The sequence below is a fragment of the Chiloscyllium plagiosum genome, unplaced genomic scaffold (assembly GCF_037043375.1).
Source record: "Chiloscyllium plagiosum isolate Xiang-an unplaced genomic scaffold, Cpla_swu_hap1 HiC_scaffold_5, whole genome shotgun sequence".
Classification (NCBI taxonomy): Eukaryota; Metazoa; Chordata; class Chondrichthyes; order Orectolobiformes; family Hemiscylliidae; genus Chiloscyllium; species Chiloscyllium plagiosum.
The window spans coordinates 36,036,197-36,051,605 of record NW_028270143.1 but is presented as its reverse complement, the minus strand read 5'-3'; the positions used below and the strand labels follow the sequence as shown (position 1 = coordinate 36,051,605).

Below are 15,409 nucleotides of genomic sequence, written 5' to 3'. Positions count from 1 at the left end.
GGCATAATTTAAGGTAATTGGAGAAAGGTTTAGGGGAGATGTCAGACGTAGGTTCTTTACACAGAGAGTGGTGGGTGGGTAGAATGCATTGCCAGCAGTGGTAGTAGAGTCAGATACATTAGGGGCATTTAAGTGACTCTTGGATAGGTACATGGAAGTTAGTACAATGAAGGGTATGTATTAGTCTGATCTTAAAATAGGATAAAAAGCCAGCACAACCTCAAGCGCTGAAGGGCCTGTACTGTACTGTTCTATGAATCCATTAGGGTACTTAGGAGATTTTTTTTCTCAGAGAGTGTTAAGAATGGAAAGTCCTAACACAGTAGTTGAGGCAAATTGTATAGATGCATTTAAGTGGAAGTTGAGAGAGAAGGCATTGGAAGTATATATTAATAAGGTTAGACAAACAGAGCTGAGGGAAAGCTTGAATTGAACGTATGTACTAGCATAGACCTGTTGGATCAACAGCCTGTTCTTTGCTACAGACTATACAACTCTATTTGCTGAGCATTGTCAATTATGTATAATGTAGAAATTATAAGTGGAGTTTTACCTAATGGGCAGGTGTAGGGGGAAATAGGAAGGGGGCACAGAGTGTGAGGTAAGTAACATTTTCACAAAGTTTCTAATTTCTTGTCATAACATTGGGGTAAGATAGGTGGCCCTGCAGAAACAAAAACAACACAAATAGCCTTTTGCACTCTCTTATTTCAGGGGTATCCACCAAAATATGGAAGAATGCCCGAGATAGTCCTCAGATTTACTCAAATGTTAACAATGCAAAGCTGCCTAATAACAGCATAGCCTCAGAAAAATATCATTACCAGGAGTACAATGATGAAGGTTTATGAGACTTGCATTCAACTAAGAAAGAAGTGTCCCATTGAATTTATAAAAATTCTCTTGCAAACTTCCTAATAATATCAATAGTGGAAGAACTCCTAATCATTATAACTCTGATTTTAAGGTTGGCTGTAAGTGCATTTGATGACTCAGTTGAGAAATTAAAAGAGAGTTATGTACTTTCTTGGGAAGTAATATAATCAAGGAAAATAGAGAAAAAAAGGGAGATATTATTTAAAAATAGAACTTACAATGTAATGGAGCTGTTGATAGACAAATAATCAATCTTCACATGATGTTTACGGTTGAATGCAAGAAAAAGGAGCAGACATGGGCCATGTAGACTATCAAACCTATTCCCTAATTCAATATAGTCATGGCTGATCTTGGGTTTTAACTCAACTTTCCTGGCCTCTCCCCATGGCCCTTGATTCCCTGAGAGAGCAAAAATCTGTCTATCTCAGCCTTAAATATACAAACCATGGAGACTCCACAACCTCCTGGAAAAGAGAATTCCAAAGATTCAGAACTGTTTATTTAAGAAATTGCTCCTCATCTCAATCCTCAATAAGCAACCCAATTTCCTGACTCTGTGCTCCTGTCTTTTTACATTCCCCAACTAGGAGAAATAATCTCTCACCGTCTCCTCTGTCAAACCCCTTCATAGTGTTGTACATATCGATGAAATCACCCCTCATTTTCTATGCTGCAGAGACTATGGACACAATTTACTAAAACTCCCATCATAGAAAAATCTCACGTCCCACAGGCTAATTTAGTGAACCTTCACTGTATTGCCTTCAATGAGGTTATTTGCTGATGCATCTAAAAAGTCTGTCAAATCTTCCCAAATATTCCTGCTTTTGCTATTGTATCCTGAAGTTCATTCCATTGAGGTCACTCTTTATATGAACTGTCGCTATCAGTGCTAAATTTTGAGTTTGAAACTTTGTGTTCTCGACTTACAATTTTATGTAAAATAGTAGATTTTTTCTATTATATGTATGATTTTATGTATATATATATATATATATATATATATATATTTATATATATAAAATAGTCTCCTGAGGAGACACTTGCCCAATTCTCCAAATCCTAAATCTGATAATCTGATCCACACTGCTGCCATCCAGGTTGCCAGATATTGGCTTGAATTCAATGATCTGCATCAGCCTGTCTATTTGGGGTGGGCAACTTGCCAGTTCTATTTAAATAGAAGTCAGGCCTCAAAATAGCATTAGCCTTTGGTTCTCAGAACAGGTGGGCTGCCAGTGTGGTTTGTATGTTAGTGGTCCCAAAATTAAATGCAGTTCTTAGAGGTGAACTATGAAACTGATCATTGATTTCTGTTGTTGAGCCAAGACAAGTACCGCGCTTTTTATCTAACATCCAGCAGTTATGCTAATGACAATCTTCTTGCTTTCATACGAAGTGAAGCCTATTGGTGGAATCTTGCAGACAATAGTGCATGATGCACTGGATACAATGACAGGATCAATGGACATGCTATCTTAAGCCAGTAGCTATTAAAAGGATGCTAATTATCTTAAAATTATCTTCATGCGATATCAAGAAATGGCTGAAGAATCCAGATACTGTAAAGATTGTGGCCCAGATAACATTCCAGCAATTGTAATGAAAACTTGAGTCGTAGAACTAGCTGCACCCCGAGAAAAGATGTATAATTATAATGCTGACATCTACCCAGTAATTTGGAAAACTAACCAAGTATGTCCTGACCAGAAAATAACATAGAAATCCAACCCAGACAATTACTGTCCTATTAGTTTACTCCAACTCATCAGCAAAGTGATGCAAGTCATTGTTGACAGGGCTATCAAGTCATACTTAGACAGCAACAACCTGTTCACTGATGCTTTGTTTGGGTTCTACCAGGGTCACTCAGCTCCTGACCTGGACATAATAATATAGCTGAAAATGTGTTGCTGGAAAAGCACAGCAGGTCAGGCAGCATCTAAGCAGCAGGAGAATCGACGTTCCGGGCATGAGCCCTTCTTCAGGAATGAGGAGAGTGTGCCGCATCTCCACCGCATCTCCTCCACTTCCTGCTCCTCCGCCCTTCAGCCCCGCCCCTCTAATCGCCACCAGGACAGAACCCCACTGGTCCTCACCTACCACCCCACCAACCTCCATATACATCGTATCATCCGTCATCATTTCCGCCACCTCCAAACGGACCCCACCACCAGGGATATATTTCCCTCCCCTCCCCTATCAGCATTCCGAAAAGACCAATCCTTCCGTGAATCCCTAGTCAGGTCCATACCCCCCCACCAACCCAACCTCCACTCCCGGCACCTTCCCCTGCAACCACAAGAAATGCAAACCTTGTGCCCACACCTCCCCCCTTACTTCCCTCCAAGGCCCCAAGGGATCCTTCCATATCCACCACAAATTCACCTGCACCTCCACACACATCATTTATTGCATCCGCTGCACCCAATGTGGCCTCCTCTATATTGGGGAGACAGGCCGCCTACTTGCGGAATGTTTCAGAGAACACCTCTGGGACACCCAGACCAACCAACCCAACCACCCCTTAACTCAACACTTCAACTCCCCCGCCCACTCCACCAAGGACATGCAGGTCCTTGGACTCCTCCATCGCCAGACCATAGCAACACGACGGCTGGAGGAAGAGCGCCTCATCTCCTGCCTAGGAACTCTCCAACCACAAGGGATGAACTCAGATTTCTCCAGTTTTCTCATTTCCCCTCCCCCATCTTGTCTCAGTCCCAACCCTCAAACTCAGCACCACCTTCCTAACCTGCAATCTTCTTCCTGACCTCTCCGCCCCCACCCCCACTCTGGCCTATCACCCTCACCTTAACCTCCTTCCACCTATCGCATTTGCAACGTCCCTCCCCCAAGTCCCTCCTCCCTACCTTTTATCTTAGCCTGCTTGGCACACTCTCCTCATTCCTGAAGAAGGGCTCATGCCCGAAACGTCGATTCTCCTGCTCCTTTGATACTGCCTGACCTGCTGTGCTTTTCCAGCAACACATTTTCAGCTCTGATCTCCAGCACCTGCAGTCCTCACTTTCTCCCATAATAATATAGAACAATACATAGAATAATATAAGACAATATATGTAGAATAATATAGAACAGCAAAGGTTGAGTAAAGGATGTACAGTATAAGGAAAGGGAAATTTGAGTACTGAAGAAAACTAGCAACAAATATAAAGAATAAAGGTGAGTTACTACAAATATTTATACAGGAAAAGAGTAAGCAAAATGAGTATTGATCCTTTAGAGTGAATGTGGGGAATTAATAATGAAAAACTGTGAAGCGGCAGATACATTGATAGATATTTTTCAACTGTGGAGACTACCAATAACATCCCAGAAATAATTGTAAGTTAGAATGTGAAAGGGAAAGAGGAACTTAAAACAATTGAAATCATTGTGGAAAGGATAATGACAAAATTATTAGAACTAAAATTTGCTAAGTCCTCTAGCCCTGACATCTGAGGGTGTTTTAAAAGAAATGCTGCAGAGAAAGTAGATGCATTGGTTTCAATTTTGCAAAATTCCCCAGATTCTGGAAAGGTACCATTAGTTTGGAAACCAGCAAAAGTTACTTCACTATTTAAGAAAGGAGGGAGAGAATAATCAGGGAACTAACAGCTGTCATGGAGAAAACGGTGGAATCTGTTATTAAGGAGATTGTTTCAGGACACTTCAAAAATCTTTATGCAATAAGAGAGTCAACGTGGTTTTGTGAAAGGGAAATCAGTTTTGACTAATTTAATATGGTTCTTTCGGAAAGTAATAAATGGCATATATACAGGGAACCAGTGCATTTACCATATTTGTGTTCCCTGAAGGAACTTGACAATGTGCCACATTTAAGTTACAATGCAATACAAGTGCTGAGAGTGTGGTGTAGCACAGTAGCATTAATGGAGGACTGTTTGTCTAAGAAGAAGCAGAAAGTAGGCATAAATAGATAATTTCTGGGTTGACAGGATGACTGGTATGCCCAAGGAATTAATATTGAGGCAACAATTATTTACAATTTATTTTATCAAAGGCTTGGGTGAAGGAACCAAGCTAATGATTGTTAAGACTGTTCGTGATGCAATGATAGATGAAAAGTAAATTGTGAAGAGGACACAAGTTGTCTGAAAAGGGATAGTTTAAAAGAATTGGCAAAACAAAAGGCACATGAAGTAAGAGAGGAAAATTTGAACTCATCCACTTTGGGAGGAAAATAGAGAACAGCACATCACTTAAATGGGGAGGGATTGCAGGACTCTTAGGTACAGACGGATCTGGGTCCCCTGGTACAAAGAGCATAGACATATACAGCACAGAAACAGATCCTTTTGTCCAACTTGTCAGGCCAACTGATATCGTCGGATATCCTAAATAAATCTAGCTCCATTTGCCAGCATTTGGCCCATATACCTCTAAATTTTTCCTATTCATGTACTGATCCAAATGTTTTTTAAATGTTGTAATTGTACTAGCCTCTACCACTTCCACTGGCAGCTCAGTCCATTCATGCACCACCCTCTGCATGAAAAAGTTCCCCCTTAGGTCCCTTTCACCTTAAACCTATGCCCTCTAGTTTTGGACTTCCCCTACCCTGGGTAAAAGACCTTATGTATCTACTGTTATCCATGCCCCTCATGGTTTTATAAACCTCTATAAGGTAACTCTTCAAAAACAGTGAATTAAGGTACAGAAAGTGATCAGGAAGGCAAATTGTTGTTTATTGCAAAGGAAATGGAATATAAAAGAAGGAATGTTTTGTTGAAGCTATGTAACACATTAGTGAGGCCACATCCGCAGTACTGTGAATGGTTTTGGTCTTGTTACTTAAGTAACGATATAATTAGAAGCAGTTCAGAGGTTAACTCAACTAATTCCTATAAGAAGTGGTTGTCTTATGAAAAACGTTTGAACAGTTTGGGCCTGTATCCATTGCAGGGTCATTTATTCAAGGCTGGGTGAGACAGATTTTAATAGAGTCACAGTTTATGGAGGAGAAGAAAGTTAAGTTAAAAACGCAATCAGATCAGTCTTGATTTTATTGAATAGTTGAGCAGACTCAAATGGATGAACAGCCTACTCCTGCTTCTAAGTTTCTATGAAACAAGTATGTTAGCTGTTATTGTAATGGAATTGGGAGTTTAATTGTAAGTAACTCTTACTGAAATTGTAGAGACCTTGGGTTAGCTCATACATAGGAGCACTTTGTAGTTTTGATTTTAGTACTGGGAAAGGCTATACATCCTTTTGAGAAAATTTGCCGATTGTCCACAATGTAATTATTAAGCCTATATTCCCTCAAGTTTAAAAGAATAATGGATGTTCACATTGAAATATATAACATTTATAAAGTAAAAATGAATAAAGTAGAAACTGGACAATGTGGCAACAACCATGGAAAAAAAACCTTTTCTAATGGTAGTCATGATTTGGAGGTGTCGGTTTTGGACTGGGATGTACAAAGTTAAAAATCACACAACACCAGGTTAAAGTCCAGCAGGTTTATTTGGAAGCACTAGTTTTCGGAACGCTGCTCGTTCATTAGGTGGTTGTCAACCTGATGAAGGAACAATGTTCTGAAAACTAATGCTTCCAAATAAACCTGTTGGACTATAATCTGGTGTTTTGTGATTTTTAACTTTTGTAATGGTAACTATATCTTACAACAAAAATCATTCATCCGCTTTTGCTTCGTTCTGAGGCTGTGCAGTCGCTATGTAAATGCAAGTCTTGGTTTATTTGCGAGAGTTGAACTGCTGACAAAGCGTTGGTTCCAATCTATCTGTTTAACATCATTCTCAGCTTCTGAAAGCACGAAAATTGAACGTGATTTTTGCGATATGCTTTCTCTCTCTCTGTATCTGGCGGGGTGTGTACACGGTGTTGCCGGAGCCGGGCAGAGCTCTCGGTGCTCTCTCACATACAGCGGCTGGGGGGCGGTGTGCTGCACTGACACTAGCAGCAAGCCTGGATTTTCCATGCCCTGCCCTGCCGGCGGTACACACGTACAACAGCCGGGCCGGGCCGGGCCGGGCCAGGCAAGGCCAGACCAGCCCAGCCGACAGGAAGAGATTGCAGCCTGGGCCTGATTCCAAACCGAGCCGAGACGGGCCCGGGCTTACAGCGTGCTCGGTTATCCGCGGGTAGAGCTGCGCACCGGGGAAGGGGGGAAAAGAGTGCCAAGAGCGGTGCCCCCAGGGCGAACAGTACTCAGTGCAGGAGCTAAGGGCTGTCCACTGGCTTCAAGAAAGTGAACAACATTGACAACCCACTCAGGGAGCTCAGCCCCCACACCCCACAGCCAACCTTACCTCCCCTCCCCGGGGACAAGGACAGCGCGAGCCCCCTCCCCCGGGGACAAGGACAGCGCGAGCCCCCCCCCCCCCCCCGGGAGCAAGGACAGCGCGAGCCCCCCCCCCCCCCCCCGGGAGCAAGGACAGCGCGAGCCCCCCCCCCCCGGGAGCAAGGACAGCGCGAGCCCCCCCCCCCCCCCCCCCCCGGGAGCAAGGACAGCGCGAGCCCCCCCCCCCCCCCGGGAGCAAGGACAGCGCGAGCCCCCCCCCCCCCCCCCCGGGAGCAAGGACAGCGCGAGCCCCCCCCCCCCGGGAGCAAGGACAGCGCGAGCCCCCCCCCCAGGAGACAAGGACAGCGCGAGCCCCCCCCCCAGGAGACAAGGACAGCGCGAGCCCCCCCCCCAGGAGACAAGGACAGCGCGAGCCCCCCCCCCCCGGAGACAAGGACAGCGCGAGCCCCCCCCCCCCCCCCCCGGGAGCAAGGACAGCGCGAGCCCCCCCCCCGGAGACAAGGACAGCGCGAGCCCCCCCCCCCCCGGGGACAAGGACAGCGCGAGCCCCCCCCCCCCCGGGGACAAGGACAGCGCGAGCCCCCCCCCCGGGGACAAGGACAGCGCGAGCCCGCCCCCCTCCCCGGGGAGCCCTCTGTGCTGGCTCTGCTGCTCCATCGAGCGGCCGCAGCCGCCTGTGCAATCCCCCGCCCCCCTGTGTCTCATGAGGAGGAAGTCTGTGTGTGTCTGTCTCTGTGTGTGTGTGTGGAGAGGAGAGCGAGGCGCAAGAGGTCCGCACCGCCTTGCATGTTGTTCCTTCTTGGATTAACTCGTGTTACTCGCCGTAAACTGTGACTCCTGGGGAAAGGTTTACCGAAGGTACAGGCCGAGAGGAGAAGCTTTGCTGCGCCTTCGCTGAGGATGAACAGCAGCAGTATCTACGCAAGCCGTAAGAGGCGAAAGCCTGTTCAGAAAAGGTATGATTTTGTTGGAGGTCACCGTGGAGTGCGAGTGTAACTCCCGATGCCGTAGTCAGTTTGCTATTGTCAGGGACTTTGAACGAGTTACAAGTCACAAAACGGTATCGCTGGAGGAGGTCAGTCTGACAGTCGCAAGAACGGTCTCGATTTGTTAATTCAGTACGGGCTGAACAGCCTCTGGGAAAGTTGGGAATTTATCTTGTTCATCTCACGGTGGCTAGAACTGTTGTAAATATGTAAACATTCTTCGGAAAAAAAATTCCCAGGAAGTTTAGTATGTCAAAACTAAAACCAAAAATTATACAAAAGTTCGTATGCATAACAGGTGAGCAGTACACTCACCATGTACTCTTGAAATCTAATCCGAAACCATGTTCAAAATAATAACCCATAATAGCTGCAGTATTGTTGCCACACTAGTGTCCTCTCTGAAGTGAAAGAATAGAAACCTTGTTTGCTGCTAGTATATATACAAATTGAGTATAACATTCAGCAATAGCAGTACTGGAATGTTACGTGTAACTTGAGTACTGTGTAGTACACTTCAAAACAAATATTTAACCGTTTTTAAACTACATTGTATGTGGATTTTCACCAGCCAGACCAATTGCGGTGTGTTTGTCCCTTTTCTCCTCACCCCTCTATACAACTGTTAGATTGTAAAAGCATTAGAAGTCAAAGATGAGTAAACGATAATTCCTTATTGTGATGCATTACAATGGAGGAGCATTGGGGTTTGCAGAAGTGGGAGGAAGGGGATGGGCTGAGAGTCTGTGGAGAGGGTTGGGGGTGATTTTGGGGGCTTATGTTATGTCATCTTCCTGAAAAAGAAGTTATATTTGGATATGATGTCACCATTACCTTCTCCTTTGTGTGTGTGGAGGAGGGGAAGTTTCATCGTGACATCATTGGAACCACCGCAGTACTGTATATGCAACAACGTAGACCTTGTTTGAGATTTTAAATTTGCATCCATCATTTAAATATCTAAAGTGTGATACAAAAAGAAATAGATGAGAATTCACCCCAAGTAGAGTGCTATATTTATCATTAATGACTCTATTGCTTATAATTGTTTTCCAGATGTATGATTAATATGTTTTAGTAGTGCTGATTCTATCAGTGATAAGACAGAAGTGTTTCAGTATTGATAATGCACTTTCCTGGTTCCCAAGTGCATTGGTTAAAACTTTCAAAAAATGTATAATATTTTTATCACTTTTCAGCCACTGATTGTACTCCTCCACGTGTTTCGCTCCATCTGTATTGCTAAGATTGGGCGGAAATGACAGATGGTACACATGGGACACCTCGGTTAAAGGCAGATACAGACTCTTTCTTTGAAAACAAAGTTAGAAAATTGACATCACTTTGCTAATTTAGCTTAAGCCATTACAGTTTATGAAGTGTAATCGTATTTGATTAAACAGCTGAATTAACCTGCAGTTACAGAATCTCTTTCTATGGTTTAACTTTTTTTAAAACAAACTCTGCCTTTAGTTTATAGGCAATGATGCACAGTAGACTGCTGTGTCCTTCCTATGTTGAAATTGGCTGTCAACTTCTTTGCAAATAGGGAAAGGGATAGACCGCATCCTGATACATTTACACTTCAAGATAAAATTGTAGAGGGCTCTAATTTTAATGTCTGATAGATGTGCAATTTTAAAAATACATAAAGCTCTGTTTTATCAGATTTCCCATCGTATGTTTGATTTTTCCTTAAATGCTAAGAGATTGTACGTTTTCAAAATCCAGTTTCATTGTTTTTGTTCTCCTTTCCAAATACCTAATTATTTGATACAACATCTATTTTGCTATTATTTATACTTGTAAAGCACCTTTGGGACATTTTTCTACATGAAAGATACAGTATTGATTTAAATTGTTATTGTTTTTAATTTTTTATGTAAATCAATTTCTCACTGTAGACCCTCAACTAGTACTTTGCAAGAGCAAGAGAATGTCTATATGCTTTATATCTGTTAAGCCAGTCCGGTTTGATTTATTGGAAATGTGCCACCTATGGTAAAGGACAGAAGTTGGCAGCTGTACTGAGAAACCATTATAAGGCTTTCAGTTTAACATATGAATCTACTATTGTTGTTAATAATGATGTTGGAAATAGTCCAATGTGCAACAATGCAAGTTTTTTGAAAAGTTTTTTGTGACCATCGCAAATCTTACCACATGTGCATACATTTTTCATCTATTGAGTGTGGATGTACATAAAATTAAATCCATAGATTTATCTTTCATGTGGTGTTTTAAATAGTTCGGGAGAGAAAGATGACTGGAGATAATAATGCAAAAGTTACTTCTTTCCCAGTTTTATATGCTTTTCCTCTGTTCCGTGAAACGAAAAATATTTTGCATTCTGATGCTATGACTAATTTCAAACAAAATAAATTATTTACTTTTATTAGATTAAATGGAGCCAGAAAATTGAAACTAGCTCAGTGAAAACATTTGAAATGATTACTTTTTAAATTCATCATGATCAACCATAGTGTTTTGCTGAATTTGAATGTGACTTTTAAATAGTTTTCTGGAATAGTATTTGGGAGCAATGAGAGCGATGGGTGCCTGAGTTCAGTAAAGTACTTTTGGTGAAGAAGCAAAATAATGGTCATATGGTTTCACTTTGGCAGTCAGTTCTTGTTGTCCTGTTATTGGATAGTAAAGAATTTGACGAGAAGCATCTCATTCTTGAGGGGAGTTTTGGCTGCCTCCATTATCGAAGGGGGCAAGATAATGTAGATTGTTGGTGACAACTTCATAAGATATGGATCATGGAAACAGGCCAGGTGGCCCAATTAGTCTCCCATGCTTTTTCTCATTATCATTGGTAAACAGGTATTGAAGATAAGAAACCTTTTTTTAATATAGTCTTTTATGTTGCTGAACATAAAATTTTGCAGAACTTAGTATTTAGCAAATGCATACTATAAATTCTGCGTAGCAGTGGAGGAAACCTGCTTTAGTTATTCTAAAGGACAATGACTGCAGGAAGGTGGGCCTGTCAAACACAGGGCAGGGACAACATACTTTTGTACAAAAATGACTATCTTCAGGTTGTCCCTTTAACTGAAGAAACCATCCCAAGATTGCAAGCAAAAGGAATGAAGTTAAAGAGCAGGGAAAGGCTGCTGAAAAATATCCAAGTCAGAGGAAGAGAAAATGAGAGATGGTAAGATTCAGGTAAGGAATTTCAGAAAATGGTATCGGAGCTTTCAGCTGCAATGATAAAATAGATGAAGGCAAAAGAGCAATAACTACGGATGAAGTGTGGAAGAGAATATAATGGTGAATGTGCAATGGAAAGGAGAATGTGTGAGGTGGTAAGAGAACCTAAGAGCAGCCCAACAGGATTTTAAATTGCTAAATTTGCATGCAGTGGATTAAGAATCAATGTGGATAACAGTTAGCACCATTAGCATCAAGTTGATATTTACTGTGATTGGTCAAAGATCAATTCACTGTGTTAATGCTGGATAAATTCAGTCTAGAAGTGATGGAAAACTGTAAGGGTGACACAGTTTCGAGGTGGGTGTAAATGGTTTCAGTACAGAAAAGAATGTGAAGAAAAGAAAGGACTTGTGACAGAAGCCAAAGGAAATGACTGACACTTCTTTGAGTTCAATAGAAAGAAATCTTGACTTGGCTGCCTGACAAGGCTATCTGACATCACAGCCCTTGGAGGCTGAAGAAAGTGATGGCAAAATAAAATTGGGGGCTGCCAGCACACATTTGAGAGCCAATCTTGTCAGTGACAGGTAGTAAGATGAGGAAGGAAAGGGACCATGTACATTTCTTTTGGGGAGCCCAGAGTTCATGATAGAGAAGGAGGAATGAAAACTTGGTGGGACAGGCATTGGCAATGTTTGGGAAGAAATGCATGTGGAACTACTAAGGTCCCATTTGGAACTACAAAATAAGTAGAGGATATGGAATCTTTAAACACTATGGGGAGGTTGAGGAAAACCAAAAGATATTTTGCTTTAGTTGTTATATAGGATGGGAACAGGAAATTAGTTTAATGTCTGTGTCCTGAGGTGGATGTAAAGATGTACCACTTTGAAAAAGAACAAAGTTTCTGCATTGACCTGACTAAATATTCCTTATTCAATGCTCAGTAACAGATTACTTTGAGATTTTCCTAGAATTGTACATGAAATCAAGTTGTCTTTTGCTTTCTTAAATTACAATTGTCATTGCCTTTTAAAAGGTGCTTTATTCATTACAAAAGACATGTTTTGACATGCTATGACATCTTATAAATATTTCTTTGTTTTGTCTTTCTAAATGTCATTAAACTTGGGAATTTGAGATACGTGATCATGGAAACAGGAGCTGAAGTCAGTTCAGGGCTTTTTGAAGATGAGACTGATGCGTTAAAAGTAGGGTTCGATAAGAGAGTGATTATGGCCATTTAGAAAAGGGGAGTAATGATACTTTGGAAAGCGTGTCCTTAACATTATCATCAATGGTATGTATTGTGTTAACATGGTAAAGTGCCCTGACACATTACAGAAGCAGTATCAGACATGATTTGACCTTGGATGACCAAAAATAGTCAGAACTAGATTTTAAAATGCCTCTGAAAGGAGGTAATGAGGTGATGAGCTTTAGGACCATAACAGGTGATGACACGACTGCATAAGGTAAGGCAAGTGAAGTTGGTAATTCATACTGGAGCAGAATTGGAAGAATGCAGAGGTTTTTGGTGAGTTGGTGCTCAAGGGGAAGGTTGTATAGTGGGGTAGGCTAAGGCCATAAAATTCTTTGAAACCAGGTGAATAATTTTAAATTAGAATCATAACTGAACTGGGTGCTTGGGGTTGATGGATGGATGAGGTTAGGATATGGGCATGTAGGTAATGAATTTATCCATAAGGAGATCATCGATCTTAAAAGCTTTGTTGGTGAGACAGCAAATAGTTTAGAATATGCTGAAAGGGGCATGACGTGTGTACTGAAGGGGCTGATGAGCATGATGGATGGGAAGGAAGTGTGAAACCTCTGCAGTAAGAATAAATCGAGTTAACTGGGAATGGAGGAATAAAACAGTTGTGGTGTTGCATTAAACATGCAAGGCAGTAGCTAGAGAAGAGCATAACGAGGCTGTGGGGTCATCAGGAGAGACTTGAGCTGGCCTGCAGACTGGAGAAAAAGTTCATCCTCACTGAAATGTTATTTCCAACTCCCAAGAATGTCTTTAAATGTCTCTTCTTAGAAGTTTCTACGTTTCAAGAGATTTTATATTCCTGTGGTTGGATAATATTTTATTAACAAGTTCAAGCTGTAACCTTTTTAAACAAGTATAATTCTACTGAGATCTGGAGTCATGTGTGCAAGTTTGTTCATTCTTTATATATTAAGAAAGTATCAAATGGATCTGAATGGGGGCATTGTACATGTGAAGACTAAAGTGAGTTCAGTTGTGCCTGCCAAAGCTGAAGGAAGGAGAGAGGAGACAAGGAATAAAATGGACAAGAGGGTGAAAAGCCATGCTCAGATAGGCAGGCAATAGATGCAAATGATTGGTCATGTCGATAGGATCAATAACAGAGGAATAAAGCAAGGAAAATTCTTAAGATAGGAGCTCGTAAGAATTAATTAACCATTTAATGAAATAACAACCTGGATACTTTAGCACTGTGTATATGCTTTAAAACTGACCAGTTACGCATTTTGTGCGAGCAGAAATTTGTTTCAAATCTTCTTTTCCATATGGTTGTGTATGTAAGTTTGTTCATTCTTTATAATATACTAGCAACATATAACTTTATAAAAAAAGTACTTTTGAATAATTCTATTTTTTGTTCTGTTTTGTTTCTTTCATTTCAAGTTTGTCATATGTTTGATGTTTCTGCACTGCAGCCTTCCTGTTACTGCAGGCTAAAATTAGGATCCAAACAAACTCATTTCCTAATTATTTATTATCTAATCCCAGTAGATGGATTTCCAGTTAGAAAACTTTGCATTCAGTTTGAATTTGCGATGTACTTCAGTCACGAAGTTAAATATTTGAGTTACCTTTTTTGTTTGACTTTTCATGTGTAATAATATGAGATAATTGTGATACATTGAAAGGAGTTTGTGACTGCCTCAAAGTTAAAGCACAAGTACAGCAATAAATCTAAAAGGCTAATAGAGTTTTAGCTTTTGTCTCAGAGGTTGGATTATAATGTAAGGAAGTTATGCTGCAGTTTGAGGTTGTTTTTTGATTGCTGATTCCAGTTTTCAGCAACAAAACCCATAAAACTAGTATTGGCAATGGAGGGGTACAACACAGATTCAGCAAAATGGTGTCAAGGCTTAAGGGGTTATATCAAAGACAAGTTGCATATACTTGCTTTCTATTTACTTATGTTAGAAAGTTGCAGGCTGATCCAAACAGTGTGTTTGAAATTACGGTAGCTGTAGAGACACAATTTCCTCCACTGAGGAAATCCAGAAAATAGGGGAGACAAATCTTAAAATTGGAGCTAGGCTGAAGTCAGGATTGATGAATTTTTGTTAGGTAAAAGCTTTCAGACATATTGAGCAAAGTTAGATAATTGGAGTTTAAGTACAGATCAACTGTGATCAAATAGAATAATGGCACAAGCTTAAGGTCTGAATGGCCAGTTCTTGTTTCTCATTGTGATAAATTAGTTGAATATCCTTAAGGGCAGCTATTATATAGTGCGTGTCTCATCTTTTTCAGATCATTACTTTCCATTTTTCAGGCTTGTTTTTTAATATGCCTTCATGTGCGCAAACTACCTAGGCAAATAAGTCATCAGGAACTTCTCGATGATTAATAGTTATCGAGGTCTCCATGCTCTAAAGCACTCTGGTTTGTTTGATTCTTAACCAAATGACTACCCGGGAAATTTTGCTGGAGGAATTTTTCCTATGGCATAATGTGAGTTGTGGCTGTTTGCACCTATCTTTTCTGCAACATAACTGCAGATCTGATAAAGCATAGACAAAAACAGATTAGAAAGTCCCTTCACATTCTTCTGAATGTGTGCTGTAAAATGTCTTCAGCAGCATCTTCTCTCATACAAGTGTTATAATTCTACTTTCGAAGTCTGTAGTCTGTTTTAGATATGACTGCACAATAAGTGTGCAATTATGAATAGTTTTAAGCTATATCCATTAAATACCATGATTGTGACTACACAAACCTTTTGTTATAACAAAGGAAATACTGATGACAGCAGAGCAGTAGACATGGTCTATATGGACTTCCATATGTTGACAAGTTTCCCAATGGGAGACTGATTAG

The 15,409-nt window shown here is 41.0% G+C and overlaps 1 protein-coding gene and 1 long non-coding RNA gene across 2 annotated transcripts in view; one reads left to right on the top strand and one right to left on the bottom strand.

Moving 5' to 3' along the window:
• The window catches only part of LOC148149907 (uncharacterized), a 100,734-nt gene that overhangs the window by 33,712 nt on the left and 51,613 nt on the right, over window positions 1-15,409 (bottom strand). The window contains exon 3 of the long non-coding RNA XR_015757173.1: window positions 8,992-9,117. This is a non-coding gene — a long non-coding RNA (uncharacterized LOC148149907). The remainder of the gene's footprint in view (window positions 1-8,991; window positions 9,118-15,409) is intronic.
• Window positions 7,804-15,409, top strand: part of LOC122549768 (aryl hydrocarbon receptor-like) — a 191,888-nt gene continuing 184,282 nt past the window's right edge. Inside the window, exon 1 of the mRNA XM_043689763.2 lies at window positions 7,804-8,127. Within this exon, the coding sequence (XP_043545698.1) occupies window positions 8,072-8,127 (56 nt within the window). The 5' untranslated portion in view covers window positions 7,804-8,071. The remainder of the gene's footprint in view (window positions 8,128-15,409) is intronic.